We start from the raw sequence: 25,519 nt of genomic DNA on the forward strand, positions 1-25,519 counted from the left end.
CACGGTTCATGATCACTTTGAAGTTGGGCACTTACACGATTCATGATCACTTTGAAGTTGGGCACTTATCAACTCCAGAGTTATGTTAAAGCCCCAAAGCTTTTCAGCTCAAGATAAAAATCACAAACTTTGAAGGGGCAACTTTTAAGACAGTAAATCTAGTCCCAGCAATTTGGAATGAGTCCCTAAATAGAAATGACTTCAGTTCTGATTACACACTGAAGAAAATCTGGAGTGCTTCACTTTATCAGCATATTCATTGAAATGTGCAAAAATATTTCATCAAGGTAGAAGTTTCATTGGTAGACATATTCTATGCCTTTCAGGTTCTCAAAAAGCAGATGTAGAACTAGAAATTCAGCTGAGCCATTAAAGTAGGTAATTATCCTGTGTATGATTATGCCTTAGAAGAAAGCTTCTCTCATTGCAGATGGATTCTCCCTGTAAGTTCCACTTAAGCCTTTCTTCCACTTAGGGAAGCCTTTCACAGAGTGTCAAAACAAAAAAGCCACTTCCTTCCACATGTCAAAAATGCAAAGTTTTCTAACTTTCTGGATGTTCACATAATACATACTTTAGCACATCCGAAGTCAGCAATGATTACATAGCACAACATGAATGTCTTAGCATGGCAATTCAATAAGTTACCATCCTAGACATCTATTTGAACCAATCTACAGAAACCACATTTTGAAGTTTGAACTTTCATAGAAGACATGGTAGTGAATTTGCTAGATGAGAGATTCCAACACATGGCACTGCCATTCTCTTTAGCAATTGAAACGCCAAGTGAATAAGATTACACCTACAAAAGGAATGCAACCTCTTCATCTGACAGTAGGCAATAGCTGCCGATTGGAATGTGAGAAAGAAGCATCAGAACCTGCATTTTCATGAGTGCTTGAGAGAACAGATTGCATTGAATGTCCTGCCAATGATACTGGAACCCCTTCCTCTGCAGTTTCATTTCCTCTCTCAATTTCAATGGCCTCTTGAATTGCCTGAAGTACGCCATGCATTCTTGGCCGCAATGATCCAGATGGCTCAACACTAAGAATCGCAACTTCTGCAATCTTCCATATAGACTCTATTTTGAAACTACTTCCAAGGGATGGATCAATAATAGCATGGATGTCCCCTTTTCGGATCAAGGATCTTGCCTACAAAATTATGTATACTAGCTTAAATTAGAAGATGCAAATGCCATTTGCTAGACATAAAACGCTTAAATCATGATGCCATGAGAAAAGACTGCAACAAAAAAACACAACTATATGGTGTACCCTCACAGTGCTTAGTTTAATTTTAAGGAACAAGGAAGCTAAATACAAACCCAATGTACTATACTCCAATCAGCACCATACTCTTGAGCAGAAACAGGCTTTCGTCCTGAAATCAGTTCTAGTAGCACCACTCCAAAACTATAAACATCACTCTTTTCCGTCAGCTGTTGAGTTGCATGATACCTGCTAGAACAATGTCTTTTTAAGGAATCAATCTAAACATAGGTAACATCAGATATAGCATAATAAGAACCTGCCATATCTTTCACACATCCTATTATTCAGAATAATGAGAAAAATGTCGTCGACTTACTCAGGATCAAGATAGCCCACAGTTCCACGGACAACACTTGAGACATGAGTCCTTTCTTCATCAGCTGACCTGGACAACCCAAAGTCTGACACCTTTGCCCTCATATGGATATCAAGAAGAATATTGCTGGTCTTTATATCCCTATGAATTATGCTTGGATTGCAGCCACTATGGAGATATTCAATTCCTATAGCATAAGCAGTACTTGTTTATTTCAGCTTTTTGCATAGTTTACTAGATGGTATCCATATTTTGTAAATAATAATTTTTATATACCAAACAAATAGAGTGTGTGTCTGAAAATATAAAAACGAATAGAAAATTGGCTTTGGGCATAACCTTTTGCTGCATCCTCTGCAATTTGCAGCCTAGACATCCAGTCGAGGGGCTTTCTTTCACTACTTAAGCCTGGAAATAAATTGCCAACAGTTATGCAATAAAACAAATGGACATAAATTCTTATGTTAAATGCATTTTGATGGTTGTATCAATGCACAAACGACACTATGACACTTGTGTTAACATACGCATAACTTCTAAAAATAGCTAGAGGATTTACAATCAACGCCTTAACAAGGTATGTTAAAAAAACTTACCGTACAGATGATCTCTCAATGTTCCATTGTGCATATATTCATATACTAAAATGCTTTGGCCTCTTTCCTCACAGTATCCAATCAAGGGAACCAAATTCCTATGATGTATCCGTGAGAGCAATGCAACCTGAGAGTAAAGGAGATGAACATATCATGTGAACAAGGTGATGAAATTAAAAGCCAACAATATGATTCAGACAGTGCCCACTGAATGCTAAGAAATCTAACTGCAATCCTCTTACAGATAAGCAATCAAGGGGCAGTGGGCTATCATGCACCCAAAATAGGCCTACATAATAGCTTTTACGTGAATAAGTGATACACACACAATGGATAGATGTATTAGGTCCTAACTTGCTGATATTAGTTACATTCATCATCAAAGTTTATTGGAATGATAGTATAAAATTGCACACGCACTTGCAAAATATGTTTGAGAGAGTATGTGGTATCTTCTTTATGAAGCCCCTGTTTTTTCTTGTTTGGTTAAAAAAATAAATTTTCTATCCATAGAGTCTGGCCACAGTCATTCTGTTTTCAGAGCCTTTGTAATTTTTTGGATCCTTGACCATCAATTGGCTTATTGCCCATCTTTAAATTCAAAATCTTTTATTGAAGAAGAATTACTCTACTACAAGTCCCCAAAAAAAACATAAAACAAGTATCAAAAAACCAAGGAGAGTATAAGCTGGCAGAAATTTGATTTCAAAATATATATATAATCACCCTCAGAAAAATAAACAGAGGTCAAATTAGCTGCTGGAAGTCAGTGCCAAAGAAACTGATTGTTGCAGTAAAACTGTACAGCCAGGGATTGTACACTAAATTTCTACCGTCCTCTATCAGCAGCAACAGTCACCGTACAATTGTCGTTACCTTCCCGTACACATTAGCAGCGGCTCTACGTTTTGTTGTTCCGTACATCTACCATACAGATTATTGAATGCAATTAAATTCGATTAATTAATTAATTAAATTAAAAGCTCTATATGGCAATTTGAGGTGTGTACCATTAGTTTATTACATGATTTAATTTATGTGCTGTTCTAACTAGTACATACACGTCCATACCTTCCATTGCCATAAAGTATTATATTCATAACAATTTTTTTCAAGGGAAATCATCCTCTCTCCCCCCACCCTAAGGGAGAGTGAGGACCAATTTAATAATATTCAAAGGCACAGCCATTACATCAATATAACAATATTCATAGGCACATAGCCATTACATCAATATTTCTCATCATCATGTCACTTAGCAGAATCATTAAAGAAGAGTGACAAGAATAGTCAAGGGAACTTTACACCAAAAGTAAAAGACAAAAGTATTATTATAAAAGATAAAAAAGAGTTATTTCAAGATTCAAAAAATTTAAAAAACTCTAGCTCAACTTAAAAGTAAAAGGGGTATTGTTATATACTAGTGATATTCTCACATTCCATGTACTTAATAATAATAAAAGAAGTCAATTGAAGAATAAGCGAAACAATGAATACTGAATTCCATATATAAGTTAATGTTTTGGACTAAATGCGTCTTTTATGAAATGGAATCTGAGTATCGGTCGATTCTTAAAAATTGCAAACGTTGTTGTCCAATGTGTGGGAAATTATTTATTATGGAAGAATATCAAGATAATACACATATACAAATTTAAAAACAAACAAAAACGAACTCGCAAAGCTTCAACAAAGCAAGAAGGTATCACAAGAGAAATACAAAGAGCTCGAGGATATGTTTTACAAAGAATCAACAGAAAAATACAATGAAAATTCTCGCTTAAAAAATTATAGTCAAAAACTACTTGCACAAGTCAAGAAGTCCATGGCTAGAAGAAAAATTAAAATAGGAAAAGAAAAGTCTCGAGAAGAGACTCAACGAGAGTCTGTCAAAAAAAGAAAATTTGCATTTAAAATACTACAATAAAAAATTATTAAAACAAATCAAAGTTAAAAAAATGAGAATAAAGACATTAATAATAAAGTGGACAATCCAGAGAAGGAAGAACTTTCACATCTAAAAACTTAAAAAGTCATAATCTAAATCTATTTATGAAATTAAAAAACTTAAAAATGATAAGAAAACATTGGAGAACAAATTAGAAGAACTTATCACAAAAAATTGCATCAAAGTTTTCAAAAGTCCGGGTTAAAGAAAAGGGAACAAACATTGATCCAGATAATATCACAAATCAAAAAGATTCCAATCCAATTAAAGTGAAGACATGCTCAAATGTTGTAGTTCAAATGACAAAAATTCCAATTGAAGATCCAACAATCAAGCAAGCAACATCGGTACATGAAGGGTTTGTAAAGTTTTGTAGATGTTCTATGCTAAGAGCAATTTCACTTTTTCTCACAGCAATCATACAAGTAGATAAGCAAAATGCAGATAGAACATATAAGCAGATCTTACAGAAGAAAAATCAGAAACAAGAAAAATGTATGTGTTCGTTTCGGCGGTCAACAGGATGCTTCAACCAGCAAAGTCTCCTTTGGTCAGCCAGCCCAGCATGTGTCACAACAACCCTCCAACCAGTAGATGAGTCAACCCAAGTCAAACTTCTGCGAAACCCTAGCAGCAGAAACCCTAGCAGCAGAAAGATCCTCTTCGTCCTTCCTACGTGTGGCTGAAATTCGTCCTCCAGGTAGCTCGTACTTTTAGGATGAGAGAGGAAGATGTGAGTTGTGTTGTGATCAAATTCTCTCCAACTTTTCCTGTATATATATACATCAATGAGGGTGTGTGACACATCTGTTGGGCATGTGAGCCTACATTACAAAACTGGCTGACCTTGCACATATAATTTATTAAGAATAATAAATTCAAAATATAAGTTCTGCTCATCGGATTAAGACTATTTTTATATGGATTTTACACCTCTCAGAAAGAGGAATCCAACAAAAATATTAGCCTCTTAATCTGAGCATCAGAACATGGAGTTTGGACCTAGTTGTCCAATTTTAACACTCCCTCTCAACTAGGGAGAACTCCATCTATTAGTGCAATTAACATCGTGAGTCATCCCGCCGAAACTTGCTTTGCTGGCTTCTTTATTTCAGAACAGAAGTGGGTCAGTCACAAAGACATCATTCCCCGACTGACATAATCAGTCCAGAGGTCCCAGACCTCACAAATCTTGATCCCAGATCAAGTGGTTGGACCATGCCATCCTAGATAGAGAGTACGGCAATCTCTGATGCGTCCATCAGTCTTTGCTAATAGTCTCTAGCTTTTCCACACCTCATTGGCCAAATGAGAGGTACTTCCCATGAGCCCTGAACTCAATGGGTAGGATGCATACGGGGCACAGATTAAATGAGTGGCGAACCAGCTCAATAATCACAAGGGTGGGGCAGAAGCATTATGAGTGCTTATAGGTCCGAGAAGCTATCCCCAAAGCCCCCCAGAGCTCCCAGAGCTCATCGTCCAACAGGACCCACATCATAGGGTCTTTCCACGACACCAAGACTCTCACGGAAGGTTAGGAACTTGACCTTCCCCAGGGGCTTAGTGAGAATATCCGCGACCTGCTCATCAGTTCCTATATGATCGAGCCTTACGGCGCCTCGCTGTACCATATCCCGGATAAAGTGGTACCTGATATCAATATGCTTGGATCGGTCGTGGAACACAGGATTCTCAGTCATACGAATCCCACTCTGATTATCACAGAGTATTACAGTGGTATCTAGCACATGTTGGAACAGCTCACTAAAGAGCTTCCTCAACCAAACTGCTTCACAACAGGCCATACTAGCAGCAATGTATTCGGCCTCCACGGTGCTCAAAGCCACCGACTTCTGCTTCCTGCTCATCCATGAGATCGAAGCAGAACCAAGATTGAAACAGCATCCAGATGTGCTCTTACGATCCACCACACTGCCAGCCCAATCAGCATCAGTATATCCCCGGAGTATCACACTCCCGGCAGTGTATCTCAGCCCATGGTTTATCGTGCCCCGAAGATATCTCAAAAGATTCTTGGCACCAACCCAGTGAAAATGATGAGGCTCAACCATCTGTTGACTCAAAGTATTCACTGCAAAACATATGTCCGGACGGGTGTTCATTAAGAACATCAAAGCTCCTATGAGTTGACGATACTCAGTAGGATTGGCCAAGATAGGCCCTGCAGCGCTGCCACTCAACTTCTTAAAGTTGAGTTCCATTGGTGTCGACACGGACTTACAGTCCACCATCCCAAATCTTTCCAGAAGCTTCACAATATACTTTCCTTGAGAAAGGAAAATCTCTCCAGGTCTCTGCCAGACCTCCAGGCCTAGGAAATAGTGCATCAGTCCTAGGTCTTTCATCTCGAACTCAGCAGCAAGCTCCCTCTTACATTGATGAATGAGAGGGTCATCACCTGTCAGGAAGAGGTCGTCCACATACAGCACTAGAATGAGAGGCTTTCCTTCCTCAACCTTAAAGTAAAGGTTTGGATCAGCATTGCTTCGAGTGAAGCCCAGCTTCATCAAGTAACTATCCATCCTCTCATACCAAGCTCTGGGTGCTTGCTTTAACCCATAGAGGGCTTTCTTCAACCTGCAGACATAAGTGTCTCGATCTTGAACTTCAAATCCCAGAGGTTGTTCTACATACACCTCTTCCTTTATTGCACCATGCAAAAAAAGCGGTCTTGACATCCATCTGATGAAGACTCCATCCTTGCGTAGCAGCAAGGGCTATGATGGATCGGATGGTGGTATATCGAGCCACAGGTGCAAATATATCGTCATAGTCAATTCCTTCCTTTTGAGAGAAGCCACGGGCAACAAATCTTGCCTTAAACTTTTCAGCACTCCCATCAGATCCATGTTTAATCTTGTAGAGCCATTTAGCGGTGACAACAGATTTGTCCTTCGGTCTCGGGACCACATCCCAGACATCATTCTTCATAATAGCCTCATATTCTTCATGCATAGCATCCTTCCAGACTTGATGCTTGATGGCTTCCTCAAAAGATCCAGGTTCAGATTGTATAATAGTACTTATGGCAGCTAGATACCCTTGGTATCTACACGGCTTCTTGCTTTCTCGGAATGTTCCCCTTGGGGCAGCATGACCCTCAGCATCTTCGAGGGTGTCCCTGAGCCATGATGGCCTCTTTCCTAGAGAAGGGGAAGGATCAATAGGGTCCATTGGCCCTTCAACATCAGGCATAGTCTCATCCTGGGGTTCTTCCAGATTTCCAGGTCTTTCTTCATGGTTTTCTTCAGATCTAGGAAGATCTACTACTTTCTTCAGGGAAGCATCTTCGTCAAAAGTGACATCATGGCTTATCTCTACTTCCCTTTGACCAGGTACATAGACTCTATATGCCTTAGAAGTCTCACTGTAGCCCACAAACATTCCTTTCTTCCCAGTAGCATCCAGCTTACTTCTCTTTTCTTTCGGCACATGAAAATAGACAGGACATCCAAAAATTCTAAAATGTGAGACATCAGGTTTCTTACCAGAGAAAACCTCTTCGGGAGTTTTGGAGTCCAAAGCGGAATGAGGGCATCGGTTTTGAATGTACATAGCAGTACTGCACCATACTTCACTAATCACGTTGCTCATGTCCATGATCTTATCCATCATCATGCTGCCCTTCATTTCCATAATCTCATGCTGCCCATGTCCATGATCTTATTGCTTCATGTTACCCATGCATCAAATCAAGCTTTATGTTGCCCATGCATCATATCAAGCTTCATGTTGCCCATGCATCATATCAAGCTTCATGTTGCCCATGCATCATATCAACACTGCTCAGCGAATATATACCCATGATTGCCCAGCGTGACTGCTCAACGTATATACAGTCATGAAGTCCACCTGTGTATATATATATTCATGAAGTCACCTACCTGCGTATAAATATACATGAAGTCCACCTGCATGTATATATTCAAATTAAGATCATATATCTAAATACTATGCATCATGGAAACTCATTCCATCAACACGGTTCTGCTGAGATATTATGCCGAGAGTTACAGTTCTATCACTGCTGTTCATTGTGATTGGGCTGCTATAGGTATGCCACCGAGATTTATATACCAAGACAATATTGTACCCTCATCTGAGCTTTTCTCTACTTTTTTTTTCTGTGTTAACAGGTCTCTTCTATTACAGTGTTGACAGGTCTATAGGGTTTCTCAGCATGTGAACAACGTGTATGATTCTTCAAGGTGTGTATAGACCCTTTATGTTATGTGTTCACTACAGCGTGTTCCTTACCTAGCTGCCTTGACTGCATTCATTACGCTGTGTTCCTTATACTATATAGATCATATGAACGTGGTTCCATATTTCATATATGAACTTGGTTCCATATCCCTCATATGACTGCGTGTATATATGAACATGTTCTTATATGACTGCGTTTACATGTATGCATTCCAGTGACTGCGTTCCATGTATACGACTGTGTTCAAATGACATGAAAACGTATGACTGTATTGTCATTTGATGTGTTCAGATGCTATGCGTATGACTGTATTACTATTTGCTGCGTATACATATGAACTCATACACAACGTATTGAACAACGTATATATAATGCCCAGCGTATATGCAACCATGACTGAGTTTACCTTTACAGCATGTAAGTCTCTAGCGTGTAATTCTTTAGCGTGTAAGTCTCCAGCGTATAAATCTTCCTGATCTTACGTATATGCATGACAACGTATAGAGTATTTTATGTGCGTATAGGTCTCCATTGCCAACGGATTAGAGATTGCTGTGTGTATAGATGACAACGTATCTTTTCATTTTGCGTATAGTGGCTGCGTACTTTTCCTTTGCTGCGTTTTTCACTGCGGCTAGGGCATCACCCTTGGGCCAGCGTATTCTTAAGGTGCCATCCTCTTGGCAGCTACAGGTTTCCTTTGCGGCCAGAACTCTTCGACTGTGGCTAGACACTATTATGACAGCAGCTAGATCCTAGGACCTTTCCATGACTGCGTACATCCATGAATGCGTATAATACGTCTCTTCCACTGCAGCTACATCCCTTCAAGTATGCCGAGAGCCCAGAACATATGATAATGTTGCGTTTGACTGCAGCTTCATATGTTGACCCAATACATAGATTATGCTGCGTTCATGTATAGTCTAACTGCGTGTAGAACTCTGCCCTGTGTTAGGGCATCACGTTGACCGTATAAATATCATGTATACCCAGAATATGAACGTAACCATGAACACCATATAAATGTGTCTCCATTATCTGCATGTAAGTATCTCCAGGACCTGTGCATCAGTCATCAGCATATAAGGTTTCCTGGACAGCATATTGAGGCCTCACTTTGACAGCAAATTAGGGCATCCATTGACTGCGTCTAGAGTATTATTAAGACTGTGGCTAGGACTTTAGATAACCATGGTTTCTTCCATACTAGACTGTGGTTATGACTGCGGCTAGGTCTCCATGAACAGCGTATTATATTTCTTCATGAACAGCGTATTGATTGACTGTGGTTCCATATACTTTGCTGTGGCTACTTTTATCCCTGCGGCTTCATATACCCGCTTCTTAATTCATAAATGAATACATCTCCATTGCCTGCGGATCCATGACTGCGTTCTCCATTAGGGCATCATCATACTAGACCAGCTTAATCCATAGTGTATCTCCTTCTCCAAAACCCAAGACGTGGAGAGGAGATCACTTGAAGTGAATTTGTCTTCACCTCAGCTCTGATCCCATGTAAAGTTTTGTAGATGTTCTATGCTAAGAGCAATTTCACTTTTTCTCACAGCAATCATACAAGTAGATAAGCAAAATGCAGATAGAACATATAAGCAGATCTTACAGAAGACAAATCAGAAACAAGAAAAATGTATGTGTTCGTTTCGGCGGTCAACAGGATGCTTCAACCAGCAAAGTCTCCTTTGGTCAGCCAGCCCAGCATGTGTCACAACAACCCTCCAACCAGTAGATGAGTCAACCCAAGTCAAACTTCTGCGAAACCCTAGCAGCAGAAACCCTAGCAGCAGAAAGATCCTCTTCGTCCTTCCTACGTGTGGCTGAAATTCGTCCTCCAGGTAGCTCGTACTTTTAGGATGAGAGAGGAAGATGTGAGTTGTGTTGTGATCAAATTCTCTCCAACTTTTCCTGTATATATATACATCAATGAGGGTGTGTGACACATCTGTTGGGCATGTGAGCCTACATTACAAAACTGGCTGACCTTGCACATATAATTTATTAAGAATAATAAATTCAAAATATAAGTTCTGCTCATCGGATTAAGACTATTTTTATATGGATTTTACACCTCTCAGAAAGAGGAATCCAACAAAAATATTAGCCTCTTAATCTGAGCATCAGAACATGGAGTTTGGACCTAGTTGTCCAATTTTAACAGGGTTTCATATACCTAAAGTAAATCAAGCAATCATCACAAGCATTATAAGGGAACATCAGATCACAAGAACTCATCGACATCCAAATCATAAGGGAAAACATCTCAATTAGTCATAGTATCAATATTGCTCAAGACAAACAACTAATTTATGTTCCAAAAAGAATTGATGGCAGCAAAATTAAGTTTCATACTAACAATTCATCTTTGGAAGCCTATAAGCGCAAAGTTCCACAAAAGATTGATTTGGAATGGTTAGATCATTTCATAGTGTGACAATTCCATACCACAATTAGTTCATATCGACTTGCATCATCGAAGATGATAGCTCCATGCATGGGAAAGTTGTGATGACATTACAAGACAAGGAAATATATATCAAGCCTTTTCATCAATATGCTTTGAGGAAAAATCATTTCAAAGGGGGAAGGAAATTTGTGAACATAACTATGTATAAAATAATATAAATAATGATTAACAAGTATTATTAGTTTAAAGGGCATGTACCAAAAAACATGACTTCTTACAAAAGGGCACTTTTGACTAGCTATATATGCAGGGCTCTCATTGTATTCAATTATATCAATTATTTTATACATTATGTGATAAATTATGTTTTATCTATGTTGCATAGGGATCCGTCCCCCCAAAAACACCCACGTACCCATGTCCCCACATTCCAAGGACTTTTGGACTCTTAGGAAACATCCCCAAACTGTTGGGGACTTCATCAGGGACTCAGGGACTCGGGGACTTGTTGGCCATCCCTAAGACGTTCCAGACATATTTCAAGAGTGTTTTCACAAATTTCAAGGATTTTCTGAGCATATTTTAGGGACATTTTCCGCAGATTTCAAGGACAATACAAGTATATAGCTTCATTTTTGACAATGATAGATACTAATGATTGAACAATATGATCCTTTTTCCCATCCCTTATTTTTGTAATGCATTGAATCTAAATTTTTTGTAAAGTTGGAGCTCAAAACATGGGTTTGGTATGATGGGTTTCAATTTGAATTTACGGTGATTTAGATCTTGTATGGTAAAATTACAATAAGCACCCCTCCATGTCAAGAAAACAGAAAATGCAACATTTTAAAAGGCTAATCCTTGTGGTTATCGCTCTTGTTCTTTCTCATTTTTTGGATCATTTCAACTTTTACATATTGCACATGGGTTTCGAGGAGTCATTCAAGTTCAGTGTTTGCACCATCCCAACCTCAAGCATTGTGAAAACAATTAGATAGTAGTGACTTGGATTGGGGACTAAATGTTTAAATAAATGCATATGTAATCCCCTTCTTAATCTAAACTATGAATTTAATATCTTTAAAAAACCAAAGTGTTTTATAGTAATTTTCAATGCAGCTGTAAAAGTTTGCAAACACACTGAGAAGAGAATGTTTTCTATTTTTAATATAGTCATCATTAACAAGAAATACGAGGAAAAAAATTTCCGCAAAAACAATTCTCTATCATAGATCCTTCATGGAACTTATTACAAATTGGAAGTGAATACAGTTAAGTTTCCTAAAGCTAGAGCTCATGTCTAGTGGCCACTAAAGGAAAGTCACTCAACCCTTTTTTAAATTGTTCAAGATTTTAACTAGCGAGTGTAACATTTGTACATAATACTATAAAGTATAGCTTGTTATGCTTACAAGCTTGAAACAACTACAAATATACACAGACACACATAGATAATTGTCGTCCCCCAGCTCATCGTCCCCTGAAAAATTTGGGGGTGTCCTCTAGTCGTTTCAGGGACGTGTTCCCGCATCCCCAAAACTAATGCAACATAGTATTTTATCCTTAATGGGTTACTTTATCTTCCAATTCTTTTGGTTATTTAAGACATGAGCCAAGTTTGCTTATCATGTATTCACATTCCACATGTTGAGGCCTTGCATCATGGATCCATTTGCTCGATTTGAGGATGATGTCCACTTTGGAGGTATTTGGCACATATTATCATGCTTGTTGATGGGACGTCTCACCTTGGAGAAGATTAGGAGGATCCAAACCCTTCATCTAAGGTCAGATATATTTTGAGGCAGCCTAGATTCAAGAGTAGTTATCTTTTGACAAGGTGTCTAGAATTTCGTTAGTTCAACACCATTAAATGCAAAATGGCCACGGGATTTCAAAAATGCATTCATAATAGAAATTTGGGAAAAAATTGACACGTTATGTTAAATCTATCATGGGAAAAAAATTCTACAATTTTTCCCACATGCTTGAGGAATGTCCCACATCTTTTACTTGTGCATTTGGCTTATTTTGGGAGTTCATTGTTTATATGTGCCCATGGTGAAGAACTCCCTAGCTCTTGAGGCCACATGACCCATGTTTTTATGCATCTATTAGGGGCCATCCACTTTTGAGAGCTTCCACCCATTGTTTGTTGGGATATTTCAACTTGGAGGGCTACACATCCAACTTGGAGGAGATCTAAGAGGTTTCCATTAATTACTTTGAGGATTTGGTTTTGGATCTATCCACTTGGAGGCTAGATGTTGCACCTTTGACTCATCTTCTTCCCTCTTTTATGGAGATGTACCACCCTCTTGGTTCTATTTTGGTTACAGTAATGTACATGTGGCTTGAGTGCCTCATTATTTTATGTATTGTTGATTAGTTAATTGAAGGAAATAATTCTTTACTCCTCCATGTTGAGAAATCAATGCAAGTAGATTAGGGTTTGATTCCTCTTATTTGATAATTACTTGTGAGTTATGTTGGCTTATTTTACTTCTTTATTATCTTACCTTTTATTAAGAAATTACCATATTATGTGTGTATGAATATCACAAAAACACAAGACACAAGATGTAGGCACTATGCCAGGGAAAAACCCCCCTCGAGGGGAAAACCCAGTCAAAAATTCTCTTCCTTCAATAGTATTCTTTGAGACTCTTCAACCTAGACATAGACCAAACTTTCCCTCCACAACAAGTCAGCCCTTCTAGATCTTTGACCTCTTTGCAACAACACTTCCACCCCAACAACTTCGACTATGCAGCAACTTACGGCATCAGGCAATAATTGGCAGCAACAACACTTGGAAAAATTTGATCTCCCAAACTAGGGCATGAAAGAGAGAGAGAGTAGCACCAAAACTTCGATTTCTTCCTTCTCCTTAGACTTGACCCAACTCGCACTTCCTTTAGACTTCCTTGACCCACTTCGCACTTCTCCAGCTTCACTAGAGATATCGAACTTGCTTGAGATGAGATGCTCCAAATGAATTCGATCTCCTTCTATTTATAGGCTTCAAGTGAGGTCGAATTGGTGTCCCTTAAGCCGACTTGGTGTGGAGGTTACATAAATTATATTTGACTCAATAATAAACCTCCTTTAGGCCGACTTTGTGTGGAGGTTACATAAATTATATTTGACTCAATAATAAACCTTTTTACATGATTTACAATCATTCTATTGACTCAATATTATCGCTCGCCTGAACCTCCAATTCTTTGAGGCCCTTTTGGACCTCTGTCAGCACGGTTTTGTACTACTCCTCAATGTTTCCCCAAATCTTCTCCGTCGCAACCCAGACGGTGTCTCCAATTTCATCCAGGTCCCCCTCAATGAGGACCATGGCCTCCCCATCGGTAGACTTATCAAATTTCTGCTTTTTACGTGCACCTCCCGCACTTGTCTTCTCCCATCGCTTTAGAATAAATGGAGAATCGAAATCCTCCAGGTCTACATAGGGTCTTCACCACCTTGATCAAGTTCTTCTATGTGTTCTTCTTCTTGTTGCTCACGCTCTAGTTCCTGCATGGTATTCTTGTCTAAATTGATGGTCACCTTCTTCTTTTCCCACGGCGCATCTTTACTAGTCCCTGCTATGCGTTCTACAATATATGTCAGAATGAGCCAGTCAGTCGGCCATTGAAGGACTAGATGGGCGATATCTTCTTCGGTGACCAAAAACGGCAACGCCGTTCATGTCTTTGTTAAATCACGGCTTGCGCAGATATATACATGGTGGAAATTGGCCTTGAAGTCAGCGATGCGCTGATATTCCTTGAACAGACTCGGTGACAACCTTGCCTTCTGACTGATCACCATTTGTAGATCCATTTCGAATAACACCCACAACATCTTATTTTCTATAGTGCAGGTAAGGTCCTTTGTTGCCCACAGCAAAGCAAATCTGGCAATGTCGCACAACTCTGGTTCCGTAGTGGGGAATTGCGAATCATCCCACGTCCTCCAAGTTATCAGCGCGATCAACAATAAGAGCCACACGTAGTGGAATTCTTTTCCCTCCTCCTGCGTTTCACGGCAGTCATCTAGGAATTCTTGACACAGGTACCTTGCCTAGTTGTACTAGACCCCCTTGCTGCACTGCGCAGCCAAGGATACCATTGGTGCCGACACTTCCTCATAATCTTTCCTGCCAAGATCTGTGCAGCAAACCGCACAACTTCGTCTGTGATTGAACTGATGGCATATCCCCTAGACTTCTTGATCAGCTCGAAGTCACTCTTCATCTGGTCTGCCAAATTTTTCTCAAGTGACTTCCCCACAAAAGCATCTGGGGGTTCGCGCCTTGATAGGGCAACGCTGTGATTCTCTGTATCAACATGTCGTCAATTGGGATGGGCTCTCCTAGCCATAGGCACCCATCATGGACCAACACCAACAACTGGCACACACAAATAGTGTTGATGATGCTTCGGCCAAAGTGCGGGACGTACAACATGTTCAACAATCCTACGCGCTCAATATCGGCTGCCCATTTCATTGGTTCAAGTCTTGTGAGGCCCACCTCCTCATAGTACACTACCTTCAGATACTTGCTGGGTTCCAGCTGCGGAAATTTCTCACAGTCGCTCAAATCCCAATCTTCCATGCGAAGTTGGGGTACCCTTGCCAACAATTCACCTTCGATAGGCACTTCCTCCAGCAGCAACGGTGTGAATACCTTAAATTTGACAGAGTCTGGATCCTTAGTCACTTTTGAGGTTGGCGTCTACGATGGCATATACAGCAGCAACCGAGAAATTGGTTCTGCTACTTCTGCGCTAATATCCTCAAGCCCTTCATTCAACTCTTCTTCATCCAGGTCCTGTGGCTCCATTGGTTGTTTCTTTTTGTCCATTTTGCCCTTCTGTCTCTGCTCAGTTGGAATTTTTCATGGTGATTGCCGAACTGGGGTTCGTTGCATCTTTCTCTGCTTTTTATCTCCTGCCGTGGAGGCAGTGGGCTTTGGCCTCGGCAACCTAGGTGTTGTAGTGTGGACTAGCGGTGTTGCAGTCATGATATTCCCTACACCTCTCTTCAAAAACTTTTGCTTAACTTTCCAACTTAGGTAACCAAACATGCAACAACACCCTCAGCGCTTTATGCGCAAAAACACATAGTGAATTCTCAAGAAGCAAAGTGTCCAAATGTGGAGCGGGGTGCGATATTTATAACCCATTTCAAATTCAAAGTATGTTCCCCCTCAGAGCTTCATCATAAATACGAATTTGGTGGCAAATTTGCGCATAAATGCATTCCCCCCACTCCTTTTAACGGAAAATTTCCTGTCAAATCAATTGTAGTTGTCCCAACGGTCACTTTCTGGGCAGGCTACGCGAGACCCTTCCTTATAGCACAACTACCTTGTCGCAGCTTCCACCTGCACCATCTTCCTAAACATCGGCAACCCTCCTTCTGCAATAGAATTTTTCCTCAATAGAGTAGTTTATAGTCCTGCGCTCTCTTTCAACTGCCAGAAGCACTAAGACTTTCCTGCTGTCATGTAGTCATTGCGCAGGGGCAGGATCATCCCTGTAAACCTTCAATCTGCTCCCATTAATCCTGCCAAGAAACACTTCCCCATTCAGCTTCGCGAGCTGAATTGCGCCACCATCTGAAATGTCCTTAATTGTGTATGGTCCTAGCCAATGCATCTAAAAATTCCAAGGAAATTTGGTAAACTTGTTGTCATACATCAAGACCAAATCTCCATTCTTAAAGGTACGCTGCTTAATGTGACGATCATGCCACGCCTTTTCTCTAGCTTTCTGCACTTGCTAATGAAAGCCAGCCAAAAAGCGGTCTTCCTCTAATGCAAGAAGTTGCACTAGGCATTCCTCCATTACTACGCGATCTGCCACCTCGGTTACTGCTGCAATCCTTAGGCTGGTAACTATATATTCCATTGGCATCACTGCTTCTTGTCCATAAACTAGTTGAAATGGTGTTTGCCCAGTCAATTTCTTACAGGTCGTCCTATATGCCCATAGAACCGCTAGTATGCGCACATCCCAATCATTCCTATTAACATTGTAGACCTTTGTTAGGGCATTCTCCAAGATCTTGTTGAAAGCTTCGATAGTTCCATTCGCCTGGGGATGATACGGCGTACTCTTCTAATGGTACATTTGGAATTCTTCTGTTAAAGCCGCAATTGTCTCATTCAGGAAGTGTGAACCTCTATCACTCATCAGAATCTTCAGGCATCCAAACCTTGACAGAATAAATTCGAATATAAACTACGCAGCAATTTCCGCACTGTAATCCTTCACAAGTTGTGCCTCGGCCCACCTGGTTAAGTACTCTATCGCAGTGATAATATAACATGCTCCCGTCTTCTTCCCTGGTGGATGAATAGGTCCAACGAAGTCAATTGCCCATTTATCAAATGCTTGTAGCGTGACTTGTGGATTTAACAATAGTTCATCCCTTTGCGATGGCCTCCTGGTCCTTTGACACACATCGCACGCACTACAGTATTCCTTAGAATCTTTATGTACCATAGGCCACCATAATCCTGCTCGCAGGATCTTCTACGCAATTGCCTTGCCTGCATAGTGTCCTCCAGCGACACCACCATGTGCTTCAGCTAGAATATTGTGTCTTTCATATTCAGGCACATATCGGCGTAGAACTTCATCCGATCCCATCTTATATAAGTGTCCTGCAATCACGGAAAAATCTGCAGCCCTGAAAACTAATTCCTTCTTTTGTTGTGTCGTATAACCTTCAGGAGCTATGCCAGTAGATAAAAAATGAATAATGTTTGCAAAATGCTCATCCGCAACTCTGACAACAAAGAGTTGCGCGTCAGGTAACCCTTCATCAATATTAGTGGGCTCTTCACCATTCTCAATCTGAGAGAGGTGATCAGGTCCAGCATTCAATCTCTCGGGTTAACTATCACTTCAAAATCATACTCCTGGAAAAGAAGCAACCATCTACAAATCCCCCCCCCTCCCCCAACACAGGCTTATTGACCAGGTACTTCAAAGCAAAATGGTCTGTGTACATTTTAAAGTGCGCACCTAGCAGATAATGCCTGAATTTCTGTAGTGCATAAACCATGGCCAATCCTTCGCGCTCTGTGGTTGAATAGTTCTTCTCTACCTTAGATAGTTTTCGACTGGCGAAGGCAATCGGGTGATCAATATCTCTTGCCCCTGGTTGAGTTAAGACAACTCCCAATGCTATACAAGACGCATCCACATGCACATGAAATTCCTTCTTCCAATCCGGGAATACTAGGATTGGTGTCGTAACCATCTTTTCCTTCAGAATATCCAAGCTCTTCTGACAATCATCGTCCCAGCAGAACGTAGCATCCTTCTTTAACAACTTCTCCATGGGCGCAGTGATCTGCGTGTACGCCTTAATAAACTTCCTATAGTACCCAGTATGACCCAAAGTCGCGCGTAGCTACTTTATGTTCCTAGGGGGCTCCAAATTGATAATTACAACAATCTTAGTAGGGTCTACCATCAATCCCTGCTTATAGACAACATGTCCCAAAAGTATTCCATAAGGTACACAAAAAATGCATTTCTTCAAATTCAAGGAAATCTGATACTTTCTACATGTATCCAACATCAAGCGCAAACTAGAGACATGCTTCTTGACTAGCCCAAACACTGTCCAATCATCAAAGTAGACTTCCAAAAATTTATGAATGAATTCCTTGAACGCTGTGACTACCACCCTTGAGAATATTGCAGGAGCATTTTTTAGTCCAAAAGGCATGACTATATATTGGAAAGACCCCCATTTTGTAGTGAAGGTAGTCTTGCTTCTATCCTCCGGCACAATCTTAATTTGGTGATATCTCGAAAACCCATCTGTGAATGAATAAGCTTCCTGCCCACCAACATTTTCTAGAACTTCATTTGTAAAAGGCGTAGGAAATGGATCATGTACACATGCATCATTTAACTTCCGCAGATCAATGCAATCTTCATTTCGTGCAGTTAGCTTATATATGTGCTCAAGATCTTCCTCTTCATAATAATCACGGACTAGTTCTGTGTATTGCGCACCTTTTGTTGGATCCAAAGGAACAATCACTCGAAGCTCTTCTTTTCAAATACCATGCTTCGCTTCTTTAAATTAATGATTGCATTCATGTCGAAGGCCTAATCAATCTCAAGCAATGTTGCGTATGGATAACTGTCATCTACTATCTCAATAACTTCAAAATCTGCCACTACACTCGCGCCTTCAATATCTACAATTACTCCATGCAGGCAACCCATTGGAATTATCTTTGGTTGGTTCGCCATGCGTCGCTGAATTGGCAACCACTATAACTTAGGCTTACCCATACGTTACCAAGTTTGCTTTGATAGTACGTTAGCATCAAAGCCCAAGTCTAGGATTACCTGGTCCATTTCGAAATCACCAATCTACGCTGTCAACCGCATCTCCCTATCAGTTCTCTTCTTACTTTGGTTCACCTTATTGTCTGTCTGTTATTCTGGTAACAACTTATTCTTGCTGGCGCAATTATCTATCAGCTCTTGCAGTCCTTCAACGGCCTTCTGATCCCGTAATAACTTCATGCAGGTCTACAGAAATGATTTTAATACCGTGGGATCTAAATCTCGCGTCGCAGTAACTTCTTCAGGTTTCTCCCTTTGTGGGACTAGCGGCATCTGATTAGATGTAGAAGCGCCTGGATCCATAAAAAAATTTCTTACCTCCATGCACGTCTATTTTTCTCTATGTAAATCAAACCCAACATTCTTCTCACCAGCCCTTCGAAACCCTAGATCCGATACTAGTTGTTTGCCTTCAACCTTGTCTTCACCAGTGGCTATACCACTTTGCATGACTATGTTGATACTGGGAATATTTTGCGTCGGCTCTTGGTTCTTCTCCTGCATCTTCGCTATTAATACCAAGCAATCTTCTATAACATGATCAAATTTTCAACAATATTGACAAGAAGGGTGAGTTGGATTCTGACAATCGCGCGCAAAGTGTCCTAGTTCTACACAATTATAGCAAATGATCTGGCCACAAACTCTTCCAGCTCCTCCTCCTCTTCCCCGTCGTTGGAATCCTCTGCGAGCCGCAAGTGAGCCTTGATCATTCTGCGCGCGGTTTTCAACCTGCATTCTATACAGCGAAGTCCTGTCCATCATCAATTCATAGCTTCGACAATTCCTTTCATCATGACCAACCGATTTACAAAAGTTACAAAAGAGTTTCTTTGGAGACTGTACAAACTTTTGTAATAGAGAACAATTATCTGTCGAATGTTGTCCTGACACTTGGTAGATGCTACACCAGGCACTTGCACCGGTGCTTGATCCAGTGGAAGATTCTAGCTTCAGCGGGTTGGGACCCTGCACAACTATATAATCCCGGAATACAGGGCACTGATCTTTATGATGACCTTCAGTCTTGCACTTCGTGCACCAAACTTCAGAATGTGTTTCCGATTTAACCTCCTTTCCCTTCTTCAGATCCTGCAACTCCATATGCAGGCTTGCTAACTGCGACTGGTCGAACGCATATATTCGTGTCTTGGATCAACAAAGCTTCTAGCTTCATCGTGATCTCCAATGGTTCAGCTTGAGACCCAATCTTCTGCTAAGATAATGACAATCTTAAGTGAGGTAATACCGTAATAGCATAGCGATGTATCAGTCCCTATGTTGTTCATCTGAAATCTGAAGATTAGCTTGGCTCAATAAACACTTCAATCGTTGATTTATGTCCCACACAGACCCGTTAACCCTCTGGTTGATCTCCTTTATTTTGGTCAGACACTGAGCTTGCGACTTCAGCTTCCCAAATTCTGCATTCAGCACATCCTTTGTGTCAGCTAACGAAGCAGCCAGATGAGACGTATTGTATCTGATGTACTAGGGAAATGCTTTGTCCTGTAGCGCTGTAACCAATTGCGCTTTCTTCATGTCATCATCATTGACTTGCTGTGCTTTCCACACAGCTTTTGCGACGAACCAAAATTGATCGGGATCCTCTCAATCCCTAACCCTTGAATACAGCCATTTTCACTATATTCGCCATATTGAATAGCGAAGGTGGAGATGGAGGCATAGGTGTATGAGGTAGAGGTGAAGGCGGAGGTGGAGTGGATGGATGTGGAATTCCAAAAGTATCCTAATCTACTCACTATGTCGCACCTTTGGGTGTACTAGGGCTACATTATTCTTCTTCACTTCCAAACTCTCCCAATAAATGACTGTATTTACTCTCGATGAATTTGTCTAGATCTACTCTGAATCGTTTTCCACTTCGCGTAGATCCAGTATGACCTCTCTTAAACATTAATGTAAAGGCATAACCCTTTTTTTGCACAGCAGCATTTTAATCCAAGTCTTTAGCGATTTCAAGTACTTACGTCTCAAACCTTTGAAGAATCGGCGTTCAGCTCAGCTATAAGACACAGATCTATCGATTGCAAATTCAGTGATGAAGCCGCCCAAGATACTATCAATCCAGTAATCAACAGCCTTTGCAACCTTATACTCAGATCCTTCAAGATGTTTGACTAATTCTGGAGTCCACACAATAGGATCATCATGCCTCCAAGTAGGTTCGTTATTCGTTAATTTGGAGAGCCACTTGTGTAATTCGCAAGGGAACGTTGAAAAGAAAACTCCGTGCACTTCTATGTAGATAAGATAAGATAAGATAATTTTATTAATGTCCAACAAATGACCATAATTGATCAACGGGACTGTCGGTTACAATGATTACATCATGCCAAGCCGATGGACCAAACGGTCCCCTTTAACATTTCTTTAAAAAGCAGAAAATACATCTATAATCTAAGTAAATGTAAATGTAGAAGCTAGAAGCTGTCGACTTCGAAACAAAGCATTGTGATGAAGCAGAGAAGGAGAAGAAGAAGAAGGAGCGATGAAGAAGGGAAGGAGTCTCCTGCAGAGTTCCTACTCCTAACATCCGAGGTCGAGAGAAGAAAACTGAGAGAAGCTTGTCAAAGTCTGTTGTCCTGTGGGCATACTAGGCTGTCGCTGTTGTCGCCTGGAGGTTCTAGGGCGCCTCCCAGGGGTGGATCCAATCCTGGAGCACTGGTGTAGTCTGGTGGGTCAGCCCCCTCGGAACCGTACTGATCTGGTCTCAGTGTCTACGGGTCAGTCAATGGTTCTTTTGGTGCCCCGCACTGATGGTAGTGCCCTAAAGAAGTCTGTGATCTTCTGCGTGGTGTCCGATCTGGTGGGGGGCTGAAGAAAACGGGACCGATATCTCTGTAACCACTTTTCTTTTGACAAATGCAGATTCCGATTCTCCTGAGCTGCAAACTCATGCAACTTCCAATCTATCCACTTCTCGATTTATTTCTTAGTTGGTCTCCACGGACGCCACATCACACATCCCTCAGATAGATCCCGGTCCCAGTAACGAAACCATTTGTTGGCTTGAGGGGGCTTGGGCCCAGGTTCAGAGTTAGTTGCACTAACCAACAAAACCTACACTACCGGCTCTTTCAACAACAACACACTTAGCGCAAGCTGCAATCTCACCCGAGGCAGTATTGGGGGATGCTAGAACCAGGTTTCTACATCCATAACGCTATGTGATGTGGGGGTAAGGCATATCTTTAGTTTAAGGCTTGATCTGACCTAAGCGAACCCTTATCCTTGAAATCCCCAAACTTAAAGCAATTTTCCGTTAAATAGAGTTATGAGCTTCACCCAAGGGTCTAATCATACATAAAATAACATATAACAATAGATCCAGATCTTCACAGAGTAAGTAAGACAATAATACTGGTAAATGCCATTAAACTGAGAGTAAATACAGAAAACACATAAGTATACAGTTCGGACATATAATTGCCTCAAATTCTCTTTATTATTTGAGATCTTCAATACATATACTTTTCAGACCCTACGCACACAGTTGCAGGGACCCGCGCACTCAGCTACAGAATTACCAAGGTCTCTGCACACGCAGCAGCAGGAGCCTTCCCCTTTGCCCAAGTACAGAAAGATCTCAAAATTACAAACTCAAAACCATGTCATCCATGAATTGATTGATTTCCTTAGACTTGCTAAAACACCCCTTTATATACTTTTTCCTATTACAATACCATGGTCCGCAAACCATGGGTGGAACTCAAAACAATACAAAAACTAAGGGGTTTTAACCTTCTTAAAACCCCTTGACTCCTAGCGGCTTGCGCGTTGTGCGCTCTGCTCCTTACAATGCAGAGGCTTTTACAAAACATAGTCAAAATTGGACCTAGGGGACCCCATCCCAACAAATGGGGAATTTGAATAATATAATGATGACCCAAGCATGAAACCCATGCTTTAATAAGTCATTGATACAATAATAGTGATAAAATTATTTATTCTTTTTATAAGTACATTACATGATGACTCAGATACATTAATGAAGACCGAACCTAGTCACATTTTCCAACACTCCCTCTTAACTAGGGAGGTATTCATAATATACAAATGCATGGAAGATCTCAAACTATATGAACAATGAAATGCTTGGGCATTGCAATGCCATGGACTAGATTCCTGACCAAGGCAATCTATCCAAGTGGGAATAAGGTGGACTCAAGTTTTCAGCTTCTCTAGGTACCATCAAGCTTACTTGCTAACCACCAACCTAGGGACCTAGATGTGTATCCATGGTCAGAGCTCTACGACCCACGCCACCCTCCCTACATTGGGACCTAGACATCAACACAAAGTGTCAGCCATGTGTCTTCAAAACAGTGTGGAAAAAGTCCCGAAAAAATCGGGATTTATTCCTAAAATTGCGATTTTTTGGGCGAAAGGATTAAATCGGCCGATTTTTTGGCGATTTTTTCAAAAACGAAAAAATCGCGATTTTATCGAAATAAGCCCGATTTAATCGCGAGTCGATTGAAAAAATCGGCATGAAATTTTTTTTCGTGGATAAAGACCCGCAAAGGGTGGTTTCAGTTTAGTTTTTCTGTGCGTTTTCATTGTTCGTGGAGAGGAGCCGGCAAGGTGTGTCCACAGTCCATTGTCAACACTCAACACTGGTGACCTCGTTGATAGCATTTGCCAAGTATTCAACATTGCCGCCGGTACTATATCATTGCATTTCTTTCTCCATTTTTGGATTAATGCACATTGCATATTAAGCATTATTCTTGAATCTTGATAGGCGTAATATTCTTGAGCGTTGAACATTATCTACTTGTAATCATAGAACCCCTGTAGCAAGATTTTCTACCAAATACCACTCACTGAAGGCCCCGAAAATTTCGTTGTAGCTTACTCAGTCAGGCCCAAGAATTGCACTGCCCAGGCCCGAGATTCATGGCCTCTTATCACCTGACAGTTTAGGTAAATGGATCGATGGGTCGAATTACAGCCTTAAGCCTAATGCTTGAATTGGGAGGTTAAACCGTTAAAGTTAAACTATTTTTTAAGGTTAAACCCTGTGGAAAATTATAAGAAAATTACTTTTACCACATTACAGCCTTTCATAAATTTGAAGCATGTACCCAACAAGATTATTTAATGGCCTTCAAAAATATAAAGCAGTAGACTGTAGGATATTCCGATATAGTGGCATATTATTCCAGAAAAACCTCTCAAGCAAGTTTGTTGGTAGAAAAAGGCCGTGAGATACATCTATTCGTGTTCAATTTTCAGTCTTGATTGGATAGCTATTGGGATTTAGTATCAAAAGTCAATGTTTGATCTATCATTTGGCATCATATATAGGAGTTGCTTTTCATGTTTATGTCACAATTTAATTATTTGATGTCCTTGTTTATTTATATTTTTAAAACATTGACCAAAAAAAAAATTGTATTTTTAAATGCTTGCCACAGTTTGCTGACTTTTTTCACTTATGTTTTCAATGTCCTGACATCAAGAGCCTCAGCGATTTTTGTCGATGCAAATGTTTGCAACACTAATTCTAAATACCATAAAGAGAAATTAACAAACATGTTTCATTCAAAATCTCTGTTTAGAATAATTTTTTTATTCTTTTTCAATCAGACATAAACATGAATATTGATTGTATTCTTCCAGAACGCAGACGACAGGACTCAAAATTCAGGAGTTGATTCACTATTTTGATATGTGATGTAGCACTAGACTTCATATACATATTATATATTAGCTTTCTTTACATGTTTATGTGGAAATGCATTTATTTGATGTTGTGGATACTCTAGATGTTAAAAAAAATTAAAAAAAATGAATAATTTTGCGTTTTTTTAATTTTGCCGACTTTTTGCCGACTTTTTCGAAAAACTCCCGACTTCGACTTTTTCCACATTGGTCTTCCCAGGGAATGCTTCACTTGCAAAGCCTCAACAAATCTCTTCTAATCTCTTATCATGAATACAATCAGCAATATCTACTAAACCAAGCATGTTCCTTAGATATTCAGACTTCTTATTAGGAAGAGCCTTTGTTAATATGTTTTCTACCTGTTCATATGTCGAGACATACTCCAACTTCACAATCCCATCCTGCACCAGGTTCCTAATAAAGTGGAGCTTATTGTTGATATGCTTCGTTCTAGCATGAAACATGACATCTCCAGACATCTTGATACAACTTTGATTGTCACAATTAATCATAGTAGGACCCAGAGACTTCTCGAACAAATCTGTCAAAAGCTTCCTTAACCAAACAACCTCCTTTCCTACTTCACATGCAAACACATATTTTGCCTCAGCCCTGCTTAAAGCAACAGGATCTTGCTTCCTA

At 40.2% G+C, this 25,519-nt stretch overlaps 1 protein-coding gene across 1 annotated transcript in view; it reads right to left on the reverse strand.

Moving 5' to 3' along the window:
• Positions 1 to 344: 344 nt before the first annotated feature.
• Positions 345 to 25,519, reverse strand: part of LOC149206545 (putative LRR receptor-like serine/threonine-protein kinase At1g67720) — a 233,692-nt gene continuing 208,517 nt past the window's right edge. Inside the window, 5 exon segments of the mRNA XM_089395469.1 lie at positions 345 to 1,160; positions 1,334 to 1,466; positions 1,597 to 1,783; positions 1,936 to 2,004; positions 2,193 to 2,319. Coding sequence (XP_089251595.1) covers positions 828 to 1,160; positions 1,334 to 1,466; positions 1,597 to 1,783; positions 1,936 to 2,004; positions 2,193 to 2,319 — 849 coding nt within the window. The 3' untranslated portion in view covers positions 345 to 827.

This window comes from Pinus tabuliformis, chromosome 1_2 (genome assembly GCF_031772625.1).
Source record: "Pinus tabuliformis cultivar Carrire ecotype Pingquan chromosome 1_2, CPIR1, whole genome shotgun sequence".
NCBI classification, from domain to species: domain Eukaryota; kingdom Viridiplantae; phylum Streptophyta; class Pinopsida; order Pinales; family Pinaceae; genus Pinus; species Pinus tabuliformis.